This window comes from Drosophila biarmipes, chromosome 3L (assembly GCF_025231255.1).
Source record: "Drosophila biarmipes strain raj3 chromosome 3L, RU_DBia_V1.1, whole genome shotgun sequence".
Classification (NCBI taxonomy): domain Eukaryota; kingdom Metazoa; phylum Arthropoda; class Insecta; order Diptera; family Drosophilidae; genus Drosophila; species Drosophila biarmipes.
Genome location: NC_066613.1, coordinates 23377282 through 23396766, shown reverse-complemented (window position 1 = coordinate 23396766; position 19485 = coordinate 23377282). Strand labels below are relative to the sequence as shown.

General features: G+C 41.4%; 2 protein-coding genes across 9 annotated transcripts in view; one reads left to right on the top strand and one right to left on the bottom strand.

Annotated features, from left to right (window-relative positions):
* LOC108034810 (protein furry) overlaps positions 1-19485 on the bottom strand; it is a 50099-nt gene that overhangs the window by 11342 nt on the left and 19272 nt on the right. For all 8 annotated transcript variants that reach the window (XM_017109848.3, XM_044094913.2, XM_017109850.3 and 5 more), the window contains 7 exons: positions 2279-2398; positions 1810-1943; positions 1624-1722; positions 1436-1570; positions 1196-1367; positions 974-1079; positions 575-910 (listed from right to left, as the gene is read on the bottom strand). In XM_017109848.3, the coding sequence (XP_016965337.1) occupies positions 575-910; positions 974-1079; positions 1196-1367; positions 1436-1570; positions 1624-1722; positions 1810-1943; positions 2279-2398 (1102 nt within the window). The remainder of the gene's footprint in view (positions 1-574; positions 911-973; positions 1080-1195; positions 1368-1435; positions 1571-1623; positions 1723-1809; positions 1944-2278; positions 2399-19485) is intronic.
* On the top strand, positions 2961-18913 carry LOC108034812 (uncharacterized). Its single transcript, XM_017109857.2, has 7 exons — positions 2961-4332; positions 9591-9733; positions 10212-10459; positions 10882-11003; positions 12885-13003; positions 13118-13188; positions 18271-18913. Exons 1-7 carry the CDS (start codon positions 3664-3666, stop codon positions 18366-18368), a joined length of 1470 nt encoding a protein of 489 aa, XP_016965346.2. The 5' UTR covers positions 2961-3663; the 3' UTR covers positions 18369-18913.

Sequence of the window (19485 nt, the reverse complement as noted above, 5' to 3'; positions counted from 1 at the left end):
TTTGTAAGTTACATTTGTCATAATGTTTGGTGGCATATCTTTGCATTTTCCTTAAGCGTTCTAAAGTGGAATTCAGTTTCACTTTATTTTGAAGCACTTGTTCAATTAAATAAATAAATAAATGCATGAGTACATCTAAGAGTGGCCTACAGATAATACAAATGCTAGTGAAATCCCCTCCTTTTTATTAGTAGTTTAAGCTGATATTTAATGAAAACAAATTAAAATATACGACTTGTTTTCTTATGTTGTTGCTGGCATCTAGGCTAGAAAAAGTTTACCATATCATTTCGGTGACCTGACAATGGGCTCTATCAGGGACTAATTTATTAACGAGTTGTGTGCCCCTTATCTGTACCTGGTACTTTAGGGGTACGAAAGATTTATGAGACGCTATGAGACCCAGTATATTTTGCATTTCCGACCTGTACCGATAGCAGTGGCGAGAAGTGCCCAATCCCCCCTGAGGTGCCAAATTCAAAACAAGTGATTAAAATGGGGGCCCGCGAGAACGGCTGCGATAAGATGTCATGGTTGACCGCAAGAATAAAGCCCCATCAAGCCCTGAACTCACCTGTGAAATCCGCTGATGGGCAAACTCACGTCCGGCAGAAACTCGGTGAGCGGCGCAAAGTAGCCACCATATTCCGGCATGGGCAGTGGATGCGGATGGGCATTTGGCGGGGCTTCCGACACTCCGCGCAGCTCAACGTTCTCCTCCTGCCGCAGCTCCGGATCGTTGATGAGTATGTCCTCGGGCCGCGGCAGTATGGAAGGTCCCGAGGCGGCGCGTATCTTATCGGCTCCTCGGGGCGGACGATTGCCACTCGATCCTGGAGTAACTGCAGCGGCGGCAGCTGCAGCGGCTGCTTGGGTATAAGCCCTAATACCACTATCCGATTTGCAGGTTCTTTTGGGGTAAATACAAGATTAATGTGAGCTCTTAAACAACCAACTTTTTATACAGACTTACCCAATTTTAATGGGATCTTCGCCGCTGTGCCGCTTCGTGTGAATGGTGCCCTTCTCGACCGCCAAGTCCTGAATCCTGGAGTCATTAATCCCGCCAACAGCTTGCCCTGTCGCAAGATAATTAATCAAATATAATTTAAATTGCTTTACTGAACTGGCCACTTAAATAAGTCGTTACAAACTCAATTGAAAGCATTTTTAAAGGCTAATTTTCGGCACCTACCATCGGCACTGTGACTGGAGGCCTTTCGCATGCTGGTCAGTCGATAGAATGGTGGCGTCTCCGTGCGCTCAATCAAACAGTTGAGCGTCTCCACGGTCTGCAGCTCAGCCATCAGCTCGTCCAGTAATCGATCCGGACAGCTCCGCACCAGATAAAGAGCCACCCGCTTGGCCTGGCATAAAGTGGATTGCAGAAACCATTAGTAGTACGAGTAGTTAACCACTGTAATCCAGCACTTACATAGGGCAGCAGTTCGTTGGGAGCCATGCCACTCATGATTACCAAGTAGCGCAGGATAACCTTCAGATTATTGGGCCAAAACTGGCAGAGGGTGCCCCACAGCTCCTCGATGTCGCGCGGATGAGCGTCGGAGAACTGCAGTGGAAACACAAATTAAACATTAAAGACCATCCTCTGTATCCCCTTACCTTGGCCGTGATGTAGAACAGGTTGTTGAGAATCATTTCCGTTGCCTCTGTGGAACCGGTTCCCTCGCGTCGTCCGCGCGTCCCCGAATCCGGAAAATACTGCGGAAGGAATTGAGCAGGACAAAGAAAAGGTTTCAGTCAGTCGCCGGAATAAAGCGGAAGGCTATTACATGCATCGCTGCTTACCATGATGTAGGAAAGGGGCGTGGCGGGCGGCACACTGGTGGCCACCAGCTCCATGTTCTGCAACCAGGGCAGGAGGCACTGCAGCAGCAGGGCGCGCACATCCTCCCTGGCGCTCTGGAAGCGATGGGTAATTTCTGCGAAATGGAAACAATTTCAATAAAGCATATGTTACTTGTTTCTCCCCTATTGCAATGTACTTGAAAGGCCCTTGTAAGATATCTGTAATAAAGTGCATTCTTTTTTCGATTCTTAATGAAGAAGAAGCAAAAAATATGCCTCTTAAAATATCTTTAAAATCTTTAAGATATTTTGATGAAAAAATAAGGATTTTATAACATATATTAAACATTTTAGGCTATACATTGAATTTTATAAATGCAATCTATGATTTAATAGGTATTCAATATATATTTCCTAATGATTTACTAAAAGTTATTACTTAAGATTCTAAAAAGCCTTCAATACTCACCTGAAAAGATGGACATGGTGAGTTCCGGTCGCAGCTGGGCCAGTTGCTTGGACAGGAAGCGCTGCGATCGACAGTAAGCGCTGCTCAGCAGGACATCCAGCGTGCCCACCTTGTCATCCTCTGAAAGTAAAAAACACACAAAAGAGCACTTTAATAAAATGACTCGCAAGAATATACGCAATTTTCTAGTCCAACCAGGGAGCGCAGCGCGAATCTGGGTTGCCATTTCGAAGCACCTCACTGGAGGAAGTCCCAATGAGGACTGTGTACCAAGCATAACCTTCGCTCATGGCGTTGGCCTTTCCAATGCCAATGAAGGAAGCTTTTCCGGCATCTGGAAAAGCGCGGTGGTTTGTTATTGTTTTCATTACTTGCCGCCCACCAAATGACAATGTGTGACCGCCACAACTCCGTGACAGAATGGCTGTTTAGCGGCCCATTGTCTACGACCCAGTGGCGTCGTTCTCCTCCTGCGAATCCTGCTGGGCTAATCCCTCGGCGGCCCAAGGCAACACTTGTTGCCGTTCCTGCCAACCCTGACCTTGTCACCTGTTGATTTTATGAATGAACCTGCGCCGGCGCCCTGGCCGTGGAAAAGCTTTCACTTGCCGCCTTCCAAGAGGCCACCGAAAGTGGTTTAAAAGGCTGCCACGTCCATTGTCTCGGCTTAGTTGCGCGCTCATTGTCCTGTCGGTTGGACGAACTGGCCAGAAATAAAAAGAAGAAAAGGGGCAGCCTCACAAACTGCTGCCAGGGCATTCGAAAACCGGCGGGATACCCAAAAAAAATATTTGTTTCCTAATCAATAGAACTAGCACCTCTCCGCAGTAAACAAGCGAATTCTATTCCGAGAATTACTAATTAATCGAAAAAATATTGCTTCCATTCAGAACGCAATCACACAAGTCTTGGACTTTTGAGAAAACAAATCTCAAAAATACAACTAGACCGCAAATTTAGAGTGCTTTGTGAAAACAAGAACCCTCAGAAGTTTTTCGGAAAAAAACTTTTTATGTGTGGCAAAAGTTTTTGAATTTACCTGGCCTTTCTTCTTTGTTTACATCATTACGAATTGTAGGCAAAAAAATGTTTGGCCCATAAGGAACTTAAAACACCTAGGTGAGCAGCCAACGGGAGTTCCAATAAGTGTGCCTAAAGAAAACTTCGTTGGGAAGTTTTGAGAATAAAAAACTTAATTAACTTTAAGTTAAGCGGAAACAGGCTTCCGTGTGAAAAACTCAACAAACAATCGGAACTTTGGATGGTGAAATAGTTTGGTGGGCCAATAAAAAGACAATTATATAAAAGTTTTCACCTTTTCAGTGAAATGTCAAATGCAAGGCAATTGATATACTAAAAAAAGTGTAAGAACCAGTGAAATAAAAATGACTTTGACTACAAAAATGGACATGGAATTTATGGGCAATATAACAGCAACTACGGAAGCTGATTTCACTCCTACCGCAGGAGAAGTCAATATGACGGATTATAATGCGAGTGGTGATGCAACGCATATGGAGGCGAACGACACGGTTGGCGAGGACGAGGAGATGCTGAGGATAGCCTTCTTTATAGGGGACTTCGTGCATCACTACTACATCCCCGTGCTCTGCTGCACCGGCAGCATTGGGAACATCCTCTCGGTGTTTGTCTTCTTCACCACCAAGTTACGGAAGTTGTCCTCCAGTTTTTACCTGGCCGCCCTGGCCGTGAGCGACACATGCTTCCTGGCCGGACTCTTCGCCCAGTGGCTGAACTTCCTCGACCTGGACTTCTACAACAGGAACTACTTCTGCCAGTTCTTCACCTTCTTCAGCTACCTGGCCAGCTTCTGCTCCGTCTGGTTTGTGGTGGCCTTCACCGTGGAGCGCTTCATAGCGGTCATCTATCCACTGAAGCGCCAGACCATGTGCACCGTGCGCCGGGCCAAGATCGTGCTGGTCTGCCTGACCCTCGTCGGTTGCCTGCACTGTCTGCCCTATATAGTGATTGCCAAGCCGGTGTTTTCGCGAAATCTCAACACAACCATATGCGATCTCAACTCGGAATACAAAGTGAGTATGCTCGCAAATTGTACTGCAGACGCTTGCCCACAAAAGGGGAAATTTATTAGAATGTTTCGGTATTCTAAACAAATATTTTCTGTTATTAATAGAGCCCTCCTATGGGCCTGAGAAAATATTCTTTTGAATGCCATTAGCAAGTTATGAATGGGGCTCTTATTAACAGTGGTGAGGATAGTATACAAAATGTGCTCCTTCCAAATTATATATGGAATTTATATTAACCGTGGTGTGGTTATTGTACAAAATATTTTCCTTTTATCATCAGTATTTAAAGCTTTAAAAGACATTAAAGTTTTCTATATTTTCCCCAAAAACTGTGAAAACTACCTCGACATTTTAAAAATCCTGTTCTCCCTTTTATTTCTCCCTTTTTTTAGTTGTAACAGTCTCATTCCTGTCACACATCAAAATTCAACTTCATCAAACGAATTCCTCCAGTGCCTCGAATTTTTCCTTTTTGTTGCCTGTGGTAACTATAGCAGGGAAATTCTGTTTACCATTTTCCGCACCTATGTTCGGTTTTTTTGAAAGGTAACCCATACGTGCGAGTGCTGGTATTTTAGACATTTTCCCTGCCATTTATATATTGTTATTGGAATTTGAATGGCATTGTATATTTGCCTTGGCAAATGGCCAGCAACATTGTTGTCGAATATCTCATAAATATGTGTTAAAGCATATGATTTTGGTTGAGTTAAGGGAAGCAATGAAGAAAAAGTGCTTAGGGGATGAGGGATTATCTCTAAGAATCTGTCACCGGCATTTGCAGCCGTTTCCCATGTAACCTTTGACTTGACAGCTCCTGAGTTCCCGAATCCTTCGTCACTTTCGCTCGACTTGGTATTGACACTCCGTCAATTAAGCCCAATAAATACCGCCAGGATATGCCGAACATGCGCCCTTTCGCAAGACGAAGTAGCCACTAATTTGGCCAAAACTAGAGCAATTAGTCAATTAATTGGGGCCCGAAAGACGGATAGCAAACCGCTGCGCGGGCTAAGCGAGCAAATTAAGAATTTATTGGCCAAGTCACAAAAAAAAGGCCGCCACAAATTGGTTAGCGAATGGGTCAAAGAACTGCACAAAAAATAACAGAAGGAAGCTAAAAATGACAAGAAGGTTGGCCAGATAAAAAAGGGAAAGTATGTTGGATGTACAAAGGTCACAGCACTAAATGCTCTTCTTTAAGAAGTTCAAGAAATTTTTATTACAAACATAAAGGTTTAACTTGAGCAAACAATTTTTTTTTTAAGTTTTTCAAATGGTCAAAGTAGCTTGGTATATTTTCATGCTCGTTGAGTGCTTATGACACTGGCATAAAAAGCTACTAACTAAATTATGAATTTTTTTAATTAAAAATGTCAAGGTAAACTGTAGGAAAAAAGGGTTTCAGTTTAAAAACATTTTATGAATTTATTTTAAGGTTTTTGTAACTTTGTGAATCAAAATGGTCAGTTTATTGAATTTTAATAAAGTGTCAGATGGCTATTTTTTACCAATAAATAAAATTCACTTAATTGAATTGTTGGCCAAACCTATAGCATTTAATGCGTTGCAAAACTGAAGACAAGCCTGTGGTACTCTTTCTACGCGCTGGCCAAACAACGATGACTAAAAAACAAAAGGACATTGCCGACTCGTAAACCAAAGCAAATATTTTTTCTGGGCCCGCAGCACAAACAGGGCAAAAGAACAAGGTAGTGGTAAAAAAAAAACATCAAGCCCACCGTTGGGCACGTGGGCCGACTGGGTGTGTCCTGTGCGTCTCAAGGATGACAATGCCAATTCCCAGGGCCCAATAAATCTCATATTTCACTTGCTTTTCAACTGTTTATCTTTCGCTTAGTGGTAGACGCTTTTTGGGCCTGAAATTCAATGCTAATTTTACACTATGTGTGGGCCGGCCACGCAATGCAATGCAAACAGAATGCCAGGTGAATTAGACTAGCTAGCTGAGCCCGACTCTTTCAGCCAGTCTGCCAGCCATTCAGCCAGCCTATTAGCCAAATTGGCCCCAATGAAGCATAAAGTGTCGCGCCTACGAGCATTTCTCCATTCGATTGGTTGAATGATGGATGGAACTCAAACGGCAAAAACCCGCTTTCAATCAGCAGAGCTTACACAGAGAAACAAATATTTGAACTACATTTTAAACAAATTTGCGCATTTTGTATTTTAAAGTGTTATAGTTTGCAAGAAAAGGATTATTTTTATTAAAAAAAATATTTTATTCATATACATAAACTGGAAAAATGTTAAGCGAAGAAGAGAAAGTAAATTTTAAACCTAGAAAACTTATGGAAACTTGAACATAAATCCATTTTTAATAATATTTTGCATTCTAAATAAGTAAATATAGTAGTTATATTAGACTAAAAGTAGTCATTTAATTTAGTTAGGGGTAAGGAAGTGAAGGTTTTAAATTTAAAATTTAGTAAACTCAAGATGTGCATACCCACTTTTGGTAGCAGAATATCAATCCTTAAACGGGAAATACAGCTATTGTATCCCCAAAAACCTTTAGCAAAATCAATCTTTTGCCAACACAGAGTAACTCTTTTCCCAGTGTACCTGCGAATTGTCAGCAATTTCGTTTGACAACATCGTCGCCTGAGCGATGGGGTCCGCGACGTTGACGCGAATGCCAGTCAACAGATGGCTCAGATGGCGAGTGGCTAGGAAATTATGCACGAATACCACAGGAAGGCGAAATGATCTGGAGGGGCATGGAGTACGGATGCTGCAACGTGCGGCGAACAATGTTGCAAAATGGAAACAGAACACCGCCTCGGGGGGAGGGACGACATCCATTTTGAAACAGACAACCGTTCTAGGCTGTAAATAGACGTTATGTACTCGGCGGTTGGCATATTGAAAGAAACAAATCATTGTGTAATAGCCCTCTGGATGAGGGGAAAGCGAACCTGGTTCTCGGGAAAGGCGGCCAGATGCTCCTCGGGAAGCTCCGCAAGTCAGACGGCTTCTAATGAATGGACAAATTACGGCAAAAGTATTACCTAAATTGTGGCATTCTCTGAAAATGCGACCTCCAATTGGATAGCTGGGATATCTAGCATTCTGCATTCTAAGAGCCCTCTCTTTAAAGCTCTTCTGGATAATTAATTAAGTTCGATATTATGGCCGGCAGTCATCAATAAAGAAGGCGGCGCCCTTTGATGTAGCTGGGCAGCAGATGCGAAGCCAAATTGAATCGACTAAGCTCATGGAAATCCCCATGTGGCAGGAAGTGGCCAAGAAATGGTAAAGTGCAAATACCATATGCATGGAAATGGATTTTGCCAAAGGAAGCCACAGGGCATGGCATTTAGAAAAGCTCTGGACTATACTTGATTCTACTTTAAAATGGAGCATATTCCTAGGTTCGAGTTTGAATGCCATTTACACAACAGTTTTAGTACAAAATTGAACATGCTCCAATACAAACATGAGAACCATTGATAAGATACTCGTAGACTCCTTTAGTGCGCATTAAAGGACAAAGACAATCGGCAATTACATTTCGCCAAGAGTTAATTATACTTTCATAACAATTTCGTGTACTGGCAGCATCAAAGGGCAGAGCCCATCATTGTGAGTTGATTGAAAATTTACGAGCTATTACACTTTGATCCACTTGACACACACAGGCGCCAGGGCCTAGGAAAAAGTTGAGAGGCGAATAAAAAGCAAACAGCAAGAGCAAATAAATTGAATGGTTCGGTCAGCCAGGACAGCTTTTACGCTTATGAAGGACATTTGGGGGATTTTCCAGGGCACTTCCCTGAGGTGTTTACTGTGCAGAAGCACCTGAACCAAGTGGCCAGTCGACAAATAAAGTGCCCCATCAATAGATTAGGGCTTCGCCTTGCTTCTTAGGCGGGCAAAAATAAAAAAATAACTTAGCAATTCTAAGTATATAACAATTAAATTGGGAAACAATACACCATCCATTGCGAGTCAACCCTTTCCTTTCTGTTAAGGCCAGAAACGAAAATGTAATCAAATACCCAACATTAGGGTGGGCGGCAAAGCGCGCCGATGGCGGAAAATTTAAATTTATTTTCGGAAACATTTTTAGGCACTGATTCTGGGCATTGAATTGCTTGATGAACAATTTTGATTTTGTCAGTCGGTGATTTGCATAATTCCAATGCTTGTGCAATACATTTTGATGAATGCTTCAAATTATGTAAATTGTAAGCAGCCGCTAGAAATTAGGGGGAAAAGCCACTGACGATGATTGCATATCCAAAGATCTCTAGAGCGGGAATCGCATCGTGCTTAAAAGTACTTTGAACCTGAGCTACTGCCTGGCCAGCAGCTGGCGTGATTAGAGTAATATACGGGTAAACACTTGGATGGGCCCTAATGGATGATAATGCGCTTATGGACTTCCATTTTTGGTTAATTGTGATTGAAACAAATGGGATTGTTCGGCCCCCGAAATTAGCCTGGCCAAATGGCTGCCCACATCTGTTCGGCTAGATTAATTCGAGCGTCCTGGAACATTTCAGATAGAACATTTCGGACACGAAAATATGCAGGCAGCCGGGAATTTGCCGGCTTGAAAAGCCCTCAACCCAAGGGAAAGTGGAAAATAAATGCACAGGACGAAGTGAAAATAGTTTAATCCTCCGAAAAGAGTTGCCGGGGGGGAGAAAAAGAGTTCGAGCAGAAAATGCCGGCAAGTATGCCGAGATTAAAGAAACAGGCCAGAAGGTCAAACTCTTGTTGTTCGCAGCATCAACTTATCGGTTCAGCTTGAAATAATTCCATTAAATTTCCCGACCAGGCAAATTATGCAAATTAAATCGGCGCTCACAGTGCTAAACCGTAGACTTTATTATCAAGGCAAGTGGGGTTTAAGGTTGCACTGGCGGTTTCAAAGAAAGTTTATTTTATTTTCGAAAAACAGACGACGCCACAACACTTTTACCACTGCGCTTTGCGTGACAGGCAAATGGATTAGGTCTGATTTTTCTTTTCTTCCACATTTCGTTATAAATTTAATTACTTTCGACTTTTCGTCAACAACTTTGGCGATGCTTAGACAAAAAAAAAACCCAACCAGATTGAATTGGGCGGCAAATGGGATTAAAGCTAGTTGGGGTTGCGAAAGGCCAAACAACGCGTACGTGGCGTATACTCAATTTGGCACACTGTTTGCGTATACGCCCCGTTGGCTTGCCAATCGAATGGCAAGCAGCGCAATGATAATAAAAAATACGTGTCCCCTTTATTTGCAGGAACAACTGGCCCTCTTCAACTACTGGGACTCGATTGTCGTCTATGCGGTGCCCTTCACCACCATCGCCGTGCTGAACACCTGTACTGGTTGTACTGTGTGGAAATTCGCCACCGTTCGCCGCACGCTGACCATGCACAAGATGTGAGTACTGTACTACACTGTAGTGTAATGGATAATCGCTGTTCTACCTATTGACCTTCGGGGTTAAAGGCCGTTAGAGCATCTGCATGACACGCCCTTGGGAAACATTTTCATTACTGACCTGAGTGGTTATGGGATTGTATTACAATACATATTAAAAACACTTGTGAACTTAAATATCACGGATTTTCATCAATAGGAAGAGTACTGCGCTTTACATGTACATTTTTTTAAGCCAACATCTTAAAATCAAATTAAGAATTTCTAAACTACTAATAAAAATATTTCGCAAATGTGCTAGCTCAAATCGAAAGTCAAAATTGAGTAATAAATGGTAGACATTTAAAGTTTTTATATCAGTGCAGATAGGGTTTTGGCCTTTTTCGATGCTATAAAAGCCACAAATGTAATGTAACCTGATGTTTTATATCCCATTCCCCAATTGCATGATATGATTTGATGGTTTTACCCTCCCCAGGAAGCCCCAAACGAACAGCATGCCCTCGAACTCGTCGAACTCATCCGGCGGAGCCTCGGCAGTGGCCTCGTACCGCCTGTCGGCATCTCTGAAGCGCCAGAAGTCGACGGGAACGCATCCAAGCGGACAGCACAATGTGGCCAACAGGCAGCCGGATGAGCAGGAACAACAGCAGCCGCAGCAGCAACATCAGCATCAGCATCAGATAAACAATTGCCAACACCATTGCGAGATCACACAGAAACCAGGTGAGAGGGTAATCCCAAGAATTCGGCTGGTTGGCTTTTCATTTGGAAAATGTCAGTTCCCCGGTTACCTGACGCTCACTAAGGAACTCGCCGTTCTGGTGACATTTGCTGGAAACTTGGCACAGACAAAGCACTGCAACTTTTTCAAAAGCCATTTAAGTTAGCTTGTGATTTTGTGATTTTCCTCTCACATTTAAAATGACAAAACAAAAGATGGTGAAAGCAGGGCGAAAGATGTATCAAGAACTTTCCGACAGCTGCAGTCTTTTGCCAACTTTGTGACACTGACAAATTGTCAAAGAATTTGCCAACTATTACATATATAATAAGCAACTAATTAAGAAGTCTGCAGGCAGGAGGAGTGTGAAGGAAATCTTGGGTAAGGAGTTAACTGGATTTTCTTTTATTATTTTTCCCTGTAGCCCGTCGCAAGGTGCAGAACTCATCGCAGATCAAGGTAACCAAAATGCTGCTAATTGTCTCAACGGTTTTCGTCTGCCTCAATCTGCCCAGCTGCCTGCTGCGCATCGAAGCCTATTGGGAGGTAAGTGAAGCAAGCGTAATGGCCGCTCTTCTCGGCCAATCAGTCAAGTCGGAGCCCCGACTCCTTGATATCGGGGCCCAAACAAAGACAACGCATTGTGCCCGGACAAAGATGGCACTCTCCTCTGGTTTGACCCTAATAATTGGATTAGCAGCTGGGGGGCAGGCTTCTAAATATAGTGCGGTTAGACAAGTAAACAGGAAAGTTTACACGGAAAAAAAGTTTCTAAGGTCTAGCCAATTATAAATATTTGCTCAATTAGGAGAACTTAAGGTAAACTCAGATATAACTCTCAAATTCCTTATAACTAAATTCTGATTTATTTAAAAAACGTATTTTTTACATACATTCCTTTAAGTATGTTTCCAAGAACTTTTTCTATTACACCAGATTCTTTATTTCCCAATTGTCCTAATATCTTTTCGAGTGTGGGCTCCCTTAGGCCTGCCCAAAACAATACGAAATAAGTAGTCTTTTAGCTCGGTCGTCAGCTGTCCGTTACTAATTATCTGACCACAAGTGCGAGAGATGGCAGTGAATCCAGGCTCCATTCCTGACCCCCTCATATCTCGCAACTGGACTGGGCAGAGCAACAGTCGTAAAGTTCCCATGACAACATCAACTATTTTGGATGCTTTTACCCTGGGGGGCAACTACCTGCATCCAATTCAAATCCTTCGACCTTCCGCTCGCTTTCATACATACTATACGCCCTCACATCGCATAAACATCCTTCAAAGGGCAAAACATTTTAATATCCGCGCCAAGTGAGCACCGACTGGTTGGCATGGCGAAGGACACATAGGTGTTAATTAGGCTTTAATTAGTTTGTGCACTTTGGTGGCAAATCGTAAAAATAAAATCAGTTTCTTGCTACAATCAGCACCCCCAGGGTGCCAGCACTGCCATGAGCCATGATAATCATGAAATAATTATAGCAAAATATCAGCAGTTCTATAATTTCATCATTCCAATAAAGGGAAACCATAAAAATGACTTTGCATTTGAGATGAAATTAAATGTTTAATTATGCTGACTGCTGAAAGTGGAGTGAATTTTCCAACCGAAGCGCATGAGCTCTTCTCAATTAATTTAATTTGATTTTATGCACAATCAGACTGCTTTTTAATAATGGCAGTGACAGCCGTCGTTTACCCTTATTTTTTTAGGTTTTTTTTTGTCGTGCTGTTGCTTTAAAATATACTAGGGCTTTCTACGAATTCGAGGCATTTCAAATTAGCGAGAATTTAATACATGCCGGATGTTGTCAAAGCAGATTGACAGATTTTGTTGTATTCTTGACGAATCGTCAGAGCCGGCATATTAAAAGAAAGGAAAATGAAAGCACGAGCTCTAGGAAGTAGGAATAATAGGCTGAGCTCAATAAACCTTTTGATGTTCTCTAAATATAGCCCAAAAATCCTTTAATACTTTCTAAGTTTTTCGACATCCTTTGAATCCTAATTGATTTATGCCTATGTGGTTAGAGAGTATAAATTGATTTTTACACCCAAGTTCACATGTCAATTTAAAAAACCCAACTCGATTGCGACACAAAATTAATTGAGTGGAAAAGAAAGGACGACAGACGGACAGACAAGAGTTGAATTAATATTCGGTCATTTCGCAATTGGGATCAACAGGTCAACAAGGGCGGCACGTGCCCATAACATATGAGTTTCTTGGGGGAGAAAGAGTAATGATTTATTCCATAAATGATTTGGCCATTAGTGTGTTATGTAAAATGTTGCTCTCAACGGTATCGAAATTCATATTAGGAGCTCAATGGGCCAGGGTTACCGCGGCAACGCTCGACTTCCTAATTGGCTGACAAGATTCGCATTAATGCCATTTCCTTTCTTGGTATTCACTCATCCACAGACGGACGCGGCCAAGAACGAGAACTCAACAATTGCCCTTCAATATATTTTTCACGCTTTCTTCATCACAAATTTCGGCATAAATTTCGTGCTCTACTGCGTCAGCGGACAGAATTTTCGGTAAGTAATCGCCAGCGAAATTACACCAATAACTCTTGTTTATTTGACTGCCTTGTAACAACATTTAAATACATTTTTCTCCATTATACTCCCTTTTTTTCCCCGAACTCACAGCAAAGCCGTATGGAGCATTTTCAGGAGGGTTTCATCCGCCCAACGGGAGGCGGGAAACACCCAAGTTACAGGTGAGTGGCGGATTTTTCTCCAATAATGAAGACACACAATGCATTCAAAGCAGCGTGTGGAAAATTCATATGTCATATACGATTTTATGTGCTCGAGAAGCTTGTGCATTTAATTTGTTGCCTTGGAAATGATGTCTTCGTACATTTAATAACCATAAACGGTGTGCTCGAATTGATTTTGAAAATAATTTAATCCCTAGCAGTGCATTTCATATTTTGAGGCAACTTACATAAATAGATCTTTATGAATATGCATTATTAAAAACATTTGTCTCGGTAGAGAGAATTCCAGCCTAAGCTGGAATTAAAATAGTATAAAAATATAATCTGTTTGAACAAAAATATTCATTTGCAATTCAACTTCGCTTTAAAGGTTGCCTTAAAAAAAAACGAGATATTTATTTCGACGGCACAAAGACGGTATTTTTCCTCAGGGTAACACTAGAACTTTGCAACTTCAATGGCTCCTTACTCCCGCCTGCAGTAGCAGAAAACCCGACACTTTAGTGTTCTTAACAAAACTTGATTGTTAGTTAAAGCTGGTCAAGTCCCGCAGAAAACGCCGACAGGGCTGCGGTTTCTATGGCTGCACTTGGCACCTGCACTTGGAAAAAGCAACGCGGCGCAGTTTTAATAATATTTTGTTCTTTTCTACAGTTGCAAGTTCTTTCGGCCATCATAAAGTTGCCAATTCAAATTCATTGACAATCAAGTCAAAAAAGCACTGCAAACGGAGTTAAAAACCGAACTGAACCATTAACCAGTTTGACGATTTGCAAACGAAACCAATATAATTTTAAAATTACTGTGGAGTAAAAAAAGTTTTTTTTTTATAGTAATCTACAAAGATCTACATTTTTGGCACTCCAATATTTATCAGATGTGTCAGATATTAACTTAAAGAAAAGGAGCATCCTGCTCTCTGTTTCAACATTTTAATATATAGTTGGATTTGGCAGGTTGCCCAATTAAAACAGAAGCCTTGCTGACAAGAGGGGCTTTGAGATGCAGAATAAACATTTTTAACGCTCGATTTCTTTCGGACTGAAGCAAAACCCAGATAAACTCAGCTCAAACCGGCACAAACGGATGTCTGCCGCAGAAATTGGTAGGGCTTAAAGTGACCACTCAACTTGCTGCTCTGGAATTAAATCCCAGCCGACACTGCATTTCGCTTCTGCCAGAAGCCGGAACACTAATTGTTGTTTTGTTGCTGTTGCTCCAGGGCCGGGGGGAAAACTTTTCCTATAAACGCTCTGACAGTGGAGGCAAACAAATCAGCATCTGACGCCGAGATTTCTGCTAATGAAAAGCGGTCAGCAATGTCACCGGAGAAAAGCCACAGGAAAATGGGGAGGGCCAAGCCGGATGTAAGCGCTAATCGGGAATGGAAAAGATTTATTGGGTGCACAGGAAAAATAATTAGGTATATATTTCGGTGTTTATTTATCTTAAATAACTTGCAAACCAATTTAAGGGTACAAATAATTCAATGGACTACAAGACCTTTAAGTGCTGACTGCAAATCGCAGTTTAATTGCTCAGCTTTGTTTTGAATCCGAAGGCAAAGCAATTCAAGTATGCAATTTTGCAAACAAGAAGCAGAGAATAAACTGGGGCGAATGCTAATCGAGTGCTAAATGATTTTCCATTACGCTTCAGGGTTCTCTAGGATCTTCCTCGTGCATTCAAGAAAAGCCTCAACAAATGACTTCAGGTTACAAACTAAAAGCCCGGCCTTAAAATTATGTTATACAAATCAATGGGACTATAATTCACCCAAAGGCATTAAGTTAATCAAATCATCTTGCTGTGCAAATTATTCATGAATATAATTTTACAATGGGTATTCATTTTGAGTGCTGCACGCTTGGCCAACAATGTTGTATAGTTTTGTGCCGTAATATGGATTCAATATAAATTCAAATTCATTTTTTTATGGCTTGAGCTGGGTTTTCCACAGGAGGATTCCCCCCGCCTCCCCGAAATTTTCACTCGACCCTCATTCATCTGCCGTAAAATTTAGTTTTACGATTTACCAGCTTACCTTTGGGGGGCATCAATTTTTAATTTCTTACTAAAGCCACGGGCGTTTTTGAACAGACATTTCTCTTCGGCCCTCTCCGGTGGCATATTGAAAGCCATAAAAATGTCAAGGTGCATATTTATTTTACAGTATGGTTTTCCACTTGTTAATTAAAAGTGTTTGCCAATTCGTTAAAAGCGGGGAATAGAGCAGCCGGAAAATTAAAGGCAGCTTCAGAAAGTGTGCCACACAAAGCCTGTCAGCGCGCCGAAGTAAAAAAGCCAGGGCTAAAGTACAATTCAAATGGAAATGTAAATGAAAAGGAAAACTGGGAAAGACTGGGGAAAAGTGAAAGGGAAGGCGAAGGATCTTCTGGTAGCTGCCAGGCAAAAAGGATCAAACGGGATGAAGGAGTGTGCTCCATGCAAATATTGACACCAGGCAAATACACGAGGTGTCCTTGTTTTGTTTGCACGCCCGGAGGGGGAAAACAGGAAGGGAAAGATTTTCGCATTTGCAACAATTGAAATTACATTTAGCACTGTCGCAACGGAAGCGATGTTTAAAGTGATTACTATTTGTTTTTTATTCCTGCGCTTTTTCCCCGTGCATATTAGCCTGCAGGTGACACTTTAATTAAAGTCTTTCCAAGAAAAAGATAGATAGACAGACGGATATTTTCTGTATTACTAAGAAATCAGTTGGTGTTCTTTTTGTTAAGTTCGCAATATATATATTCTACTACTATATAATAACTTTAAGAATTTTTCTTCTAAGCTTCAAAAATTCGATTCACTTCCACACTTATTCAATTAAACTCGCATAAAGCTAAAACTAGTTGATCGATCCAGTTTCCCTGTTTAAAATGCTTTCGCTGAAATTGGAAACCATTCAGGAAAATGGAAAAATCAAATACCGCTAGTTAATGAGGAAAACGTTGAGCTCGCACATTGGATTCGCAGCCAATCCGCGTATAATCACGGCCTGCGGCAAGTGCGAAGGCCTTAGTTTCGCAAATACATTTTCCTTTTTTCGCGCGGCATTACTCATACGCAACGTGGTACGTGTGCTGAATGCAATGGCAATTGGCTCGCCTCTCGGGATCCGCCCGCTGCGCCCTCATTACGGTGTTGCTTATTGGCCATAAATTACCAGCCCATCCAGTCACGCTTCCTCACGATGCCACCGGATGGTTGGGGCCAATCCCTATGCCCTCCGGCTACTTCCTTGCCGAGTCAATCAGAGCTTTTCTCTGGAGAAGACACTGCCATTCGCTTGCGTTCTGCATTCAAGCATAGAAAACTAAGCAGAAATGTACCTGGCTGGGCCTTAAAGTGATTTACATGGGTAGCCCTCTCATAAAGGTGGGTGGAATGTGTATGAACCCACAAAGTACTTCGGTTTAAAGTTAAAATTAAAGGCAAATTGGCAAAACAAAAACTTCCAAATTAGTTATTTTAAAAACCAAACTTTCTCTTCTTTAAAGGGAAGCATTTTTTGCCTACATCTGCGGCTAGTAAAACTAACGACTATCATCTTGGCTTGACCTCTCACCAAAGTACTGTGTTAACTGGACTCATTTATAACGATTTATCTGGGCTAAGGCTAGCGTCTGGCCAGGAAATGATTGTGCCGGGTCAGAATATCAAGTGGCCGACCAAACAAAGGCCTCAAATTTTAGGCAATCTTACAAATTTTGCCAGTTTGTCTATTCACTGGGAAAACAGGCGAACACAACAATTCACTTATGCCTTCGATGGCTTCCGAATTCGTTTGAAAATGGCAGTGGGAAGACTTGTGATGACGCTGGGACTCTCAGTTCGTTTGTGGTTGACTGTATAATTTATTTAATAACTTACTGGCAAAGGAATACAAAAAGGAGCGGCACACAAAGGCCGTGACAGGCGCCAAGGACATTGGAAGAACGTCATCATTAATCTTGGCGGGCCACAAATATCCACATATGGCAGTCAGAAAAAGAGCCAAGGAGGATGGAATCTTTCCCAAGAGGCGCTGAAGTGGCAAAATGCTATTTATACACACCATCTTCCTTGTTGACTTGCCGCAGAGACATTTAAAATAATTAAAAGGAAACAAAGTGTGCCAGGCGCATGAATGGAGGTTTAATTTCGAGGTGAATTTGAATGAGTCCCCAAAAATAATACAATTGCCTTTGAAGGATAACCATAATTTCGCAGCGCAAAGATCATAAGGGAGCAAGTGTAAACAAGACAGACGGGCAAACAATCGTGTTCATTGCAAAATGCCAATGGTCTGAATTTATTGGCACTTTTCGCCGGCTTTGTGTGCCTTTGAACACGGATGATTGATTAGCTCAGATTGCCATGAAACACAATATTTCGGTTTGGTTTGCTTCGAAATGAATATGCTATGTGCTGTGCTGTTCTCTCTGTTAAATTAGCTAACGAAAACCCAGTGAATACTTCCGACTCGTTTGGTGTTCAGGGGCTTTTAAATCCGATTTGTTTAGCATGCGAGTCCTGACATTGCGTTCTATCGCCTGGCCAATAAATTGGCCCCCAAATAAGCCAAAAGGCCAGTTGGGCAGCCATTCAAAACCCCAAAGTACCGAATTTATAGTCTACTTTTGTGCGCCCGCTGGGATTTTGGTACGAACGACAACATAAATCGTAACTCTTTTTATGCCAGGTAAAAAAGGTAGAAGCAGGGATACCTGAGTGACAAAAAACAGTTGTAAATAAGGATTTAACGAATAATTAAAGCTTTATGATTTCCACTAATAACTAAACGTTTTTTTTTTTAGTTTTTTTAATAGCATAATCCATACTTAATCCTTAAGCCTTTAATGCCGGTATTCGAAGCTCATTAAATTTCAAGTATAGCAAAACAAACACTTTAAAATAAACTGCAAGTATTTTCCTCTTTGACTGCCTAGAAATTCCTAATTAAATTACATTGCGCACTGCTATGGCAATTGGAAAGCCAAGAAAGGAAAGCAAATTAACATAAACACACGTGCTTTTTCGATTAATTTCCCGCAAACCAATTTACTGAATTCTCGCTTTTCTTTTCAGTTTCTGAATATTGTCGTAATACCGGCACCTCGACCCGTCGCCGAGTGATGACGCAGCATTGTTGGAACGAAATGCATGAGTTACATCCACTCAAGTGAATTGCCGAGCTTACAGCATAATATATTAATAAACTTAGAGGCTCCAAAGGCCAATGAAAAATGGGAGATTGCGAAATGCGCCGCGGGCTAAGCAGGAATTTCCTTTTTAATTAGATTTCAGAAAACATAATATAAGAGGAGGACGCAGAAAAGGTAAAAATTAGTTTACACAGTCAAGAAATAAAAGCGCAAAAAAATTGCTTGTGATGTCAAGGCCAAGCAAAAAGAAAAAAAATTAAAATCAAAATTAAGAACGTATTGTATACACCGAATTACATATATTTAAGTGTTTAACCAACCTTGTAGTGAGTAAATAAGTGACTTTTGTTTTTGCTTCCGAAACTGTACGCATATTTAGAAAGCTGTTAAATAAGAAAAACTAATCCAATCCAATTGAAATCCGCACGCTAAACTAATTGAAACCTAACCACAGAAACACAATTTGAAACGTCAAACGTAAAACCCAAGAGATTAGATTAATAGAAATGTATTCCTGTCTAACCAACAACCGACGAGTAATAAATGTTAATTTCGTTTAATGAAAAGCCGGCCAGAGGGTGTTTTTTGATTGGATTTCCCATTTCGCCGCAGCCGAACCATTTAAATAATTTTCCAATTGACTTAACCTAATAAGGTAATTTACTTTAGTTTATTTTATTTGCCAAATTTGGCAGTTGAATGCTCGCATTGACGACTAAATCCCGACCTGCTGACCCAATGTCAGGGATTTAATAATACCTTTTAAACTCAACAGGACCTGGCTTATATTGCAGCATCCTGGACAAAAGGCAACACAAACTTCAGCAGCTTATACTGCAAAGCCAGAAAAAGGTCAAGACGGCTGGCTTTTTATGTGGATGGATAATATTTTTGGGTAAAGAGCTTTGGCTTCGCCAAAAAGGAAACCGTATAAGTTCAAGTGCAAGCATTGAAATTGGTCTAATTACGAAAATAGTAAAGTATCTGCCTCCCACGGACCTTCCCACAAGTGGAAAACAACATTTTGCAGACAAATACCTTCGGAGGTTAGGCTTAAGCTCTAGAGGATTAAAAAGGATACCCGGATAAGCAAGAAAAAGCCCCCCTTGCCACGTTGAATATAAGCAACCTTAACATA

What these genes read in the sequence shown, in the direction of transcription:
- LOC108034812 (XM_017109857.2), top strand. Translation starts at nt 3,664, where the DNA reads ATGACTTTGACTACAAAAATGGACATGGAATTTATGGGCAATATAACA. An exon ending in CGAGATCACACAGAAACCAG is followed by an intron (nt 10,460 to 10,881) that starts GTGAGAGGGTAA and finishes TTTTCCCTGTAG; the next exon opens with CCCGTCGCAAGGTGCAGAAC. An exon ending in GCATCGAAGCCTATTGGGAG is followed by an intron (nt 11,004 to 12,884) that starts GTAAGTGAAGCA and finishes ACTCATCCACAG; the next exon opens with ACGGACGCGGCCAAGAACGA.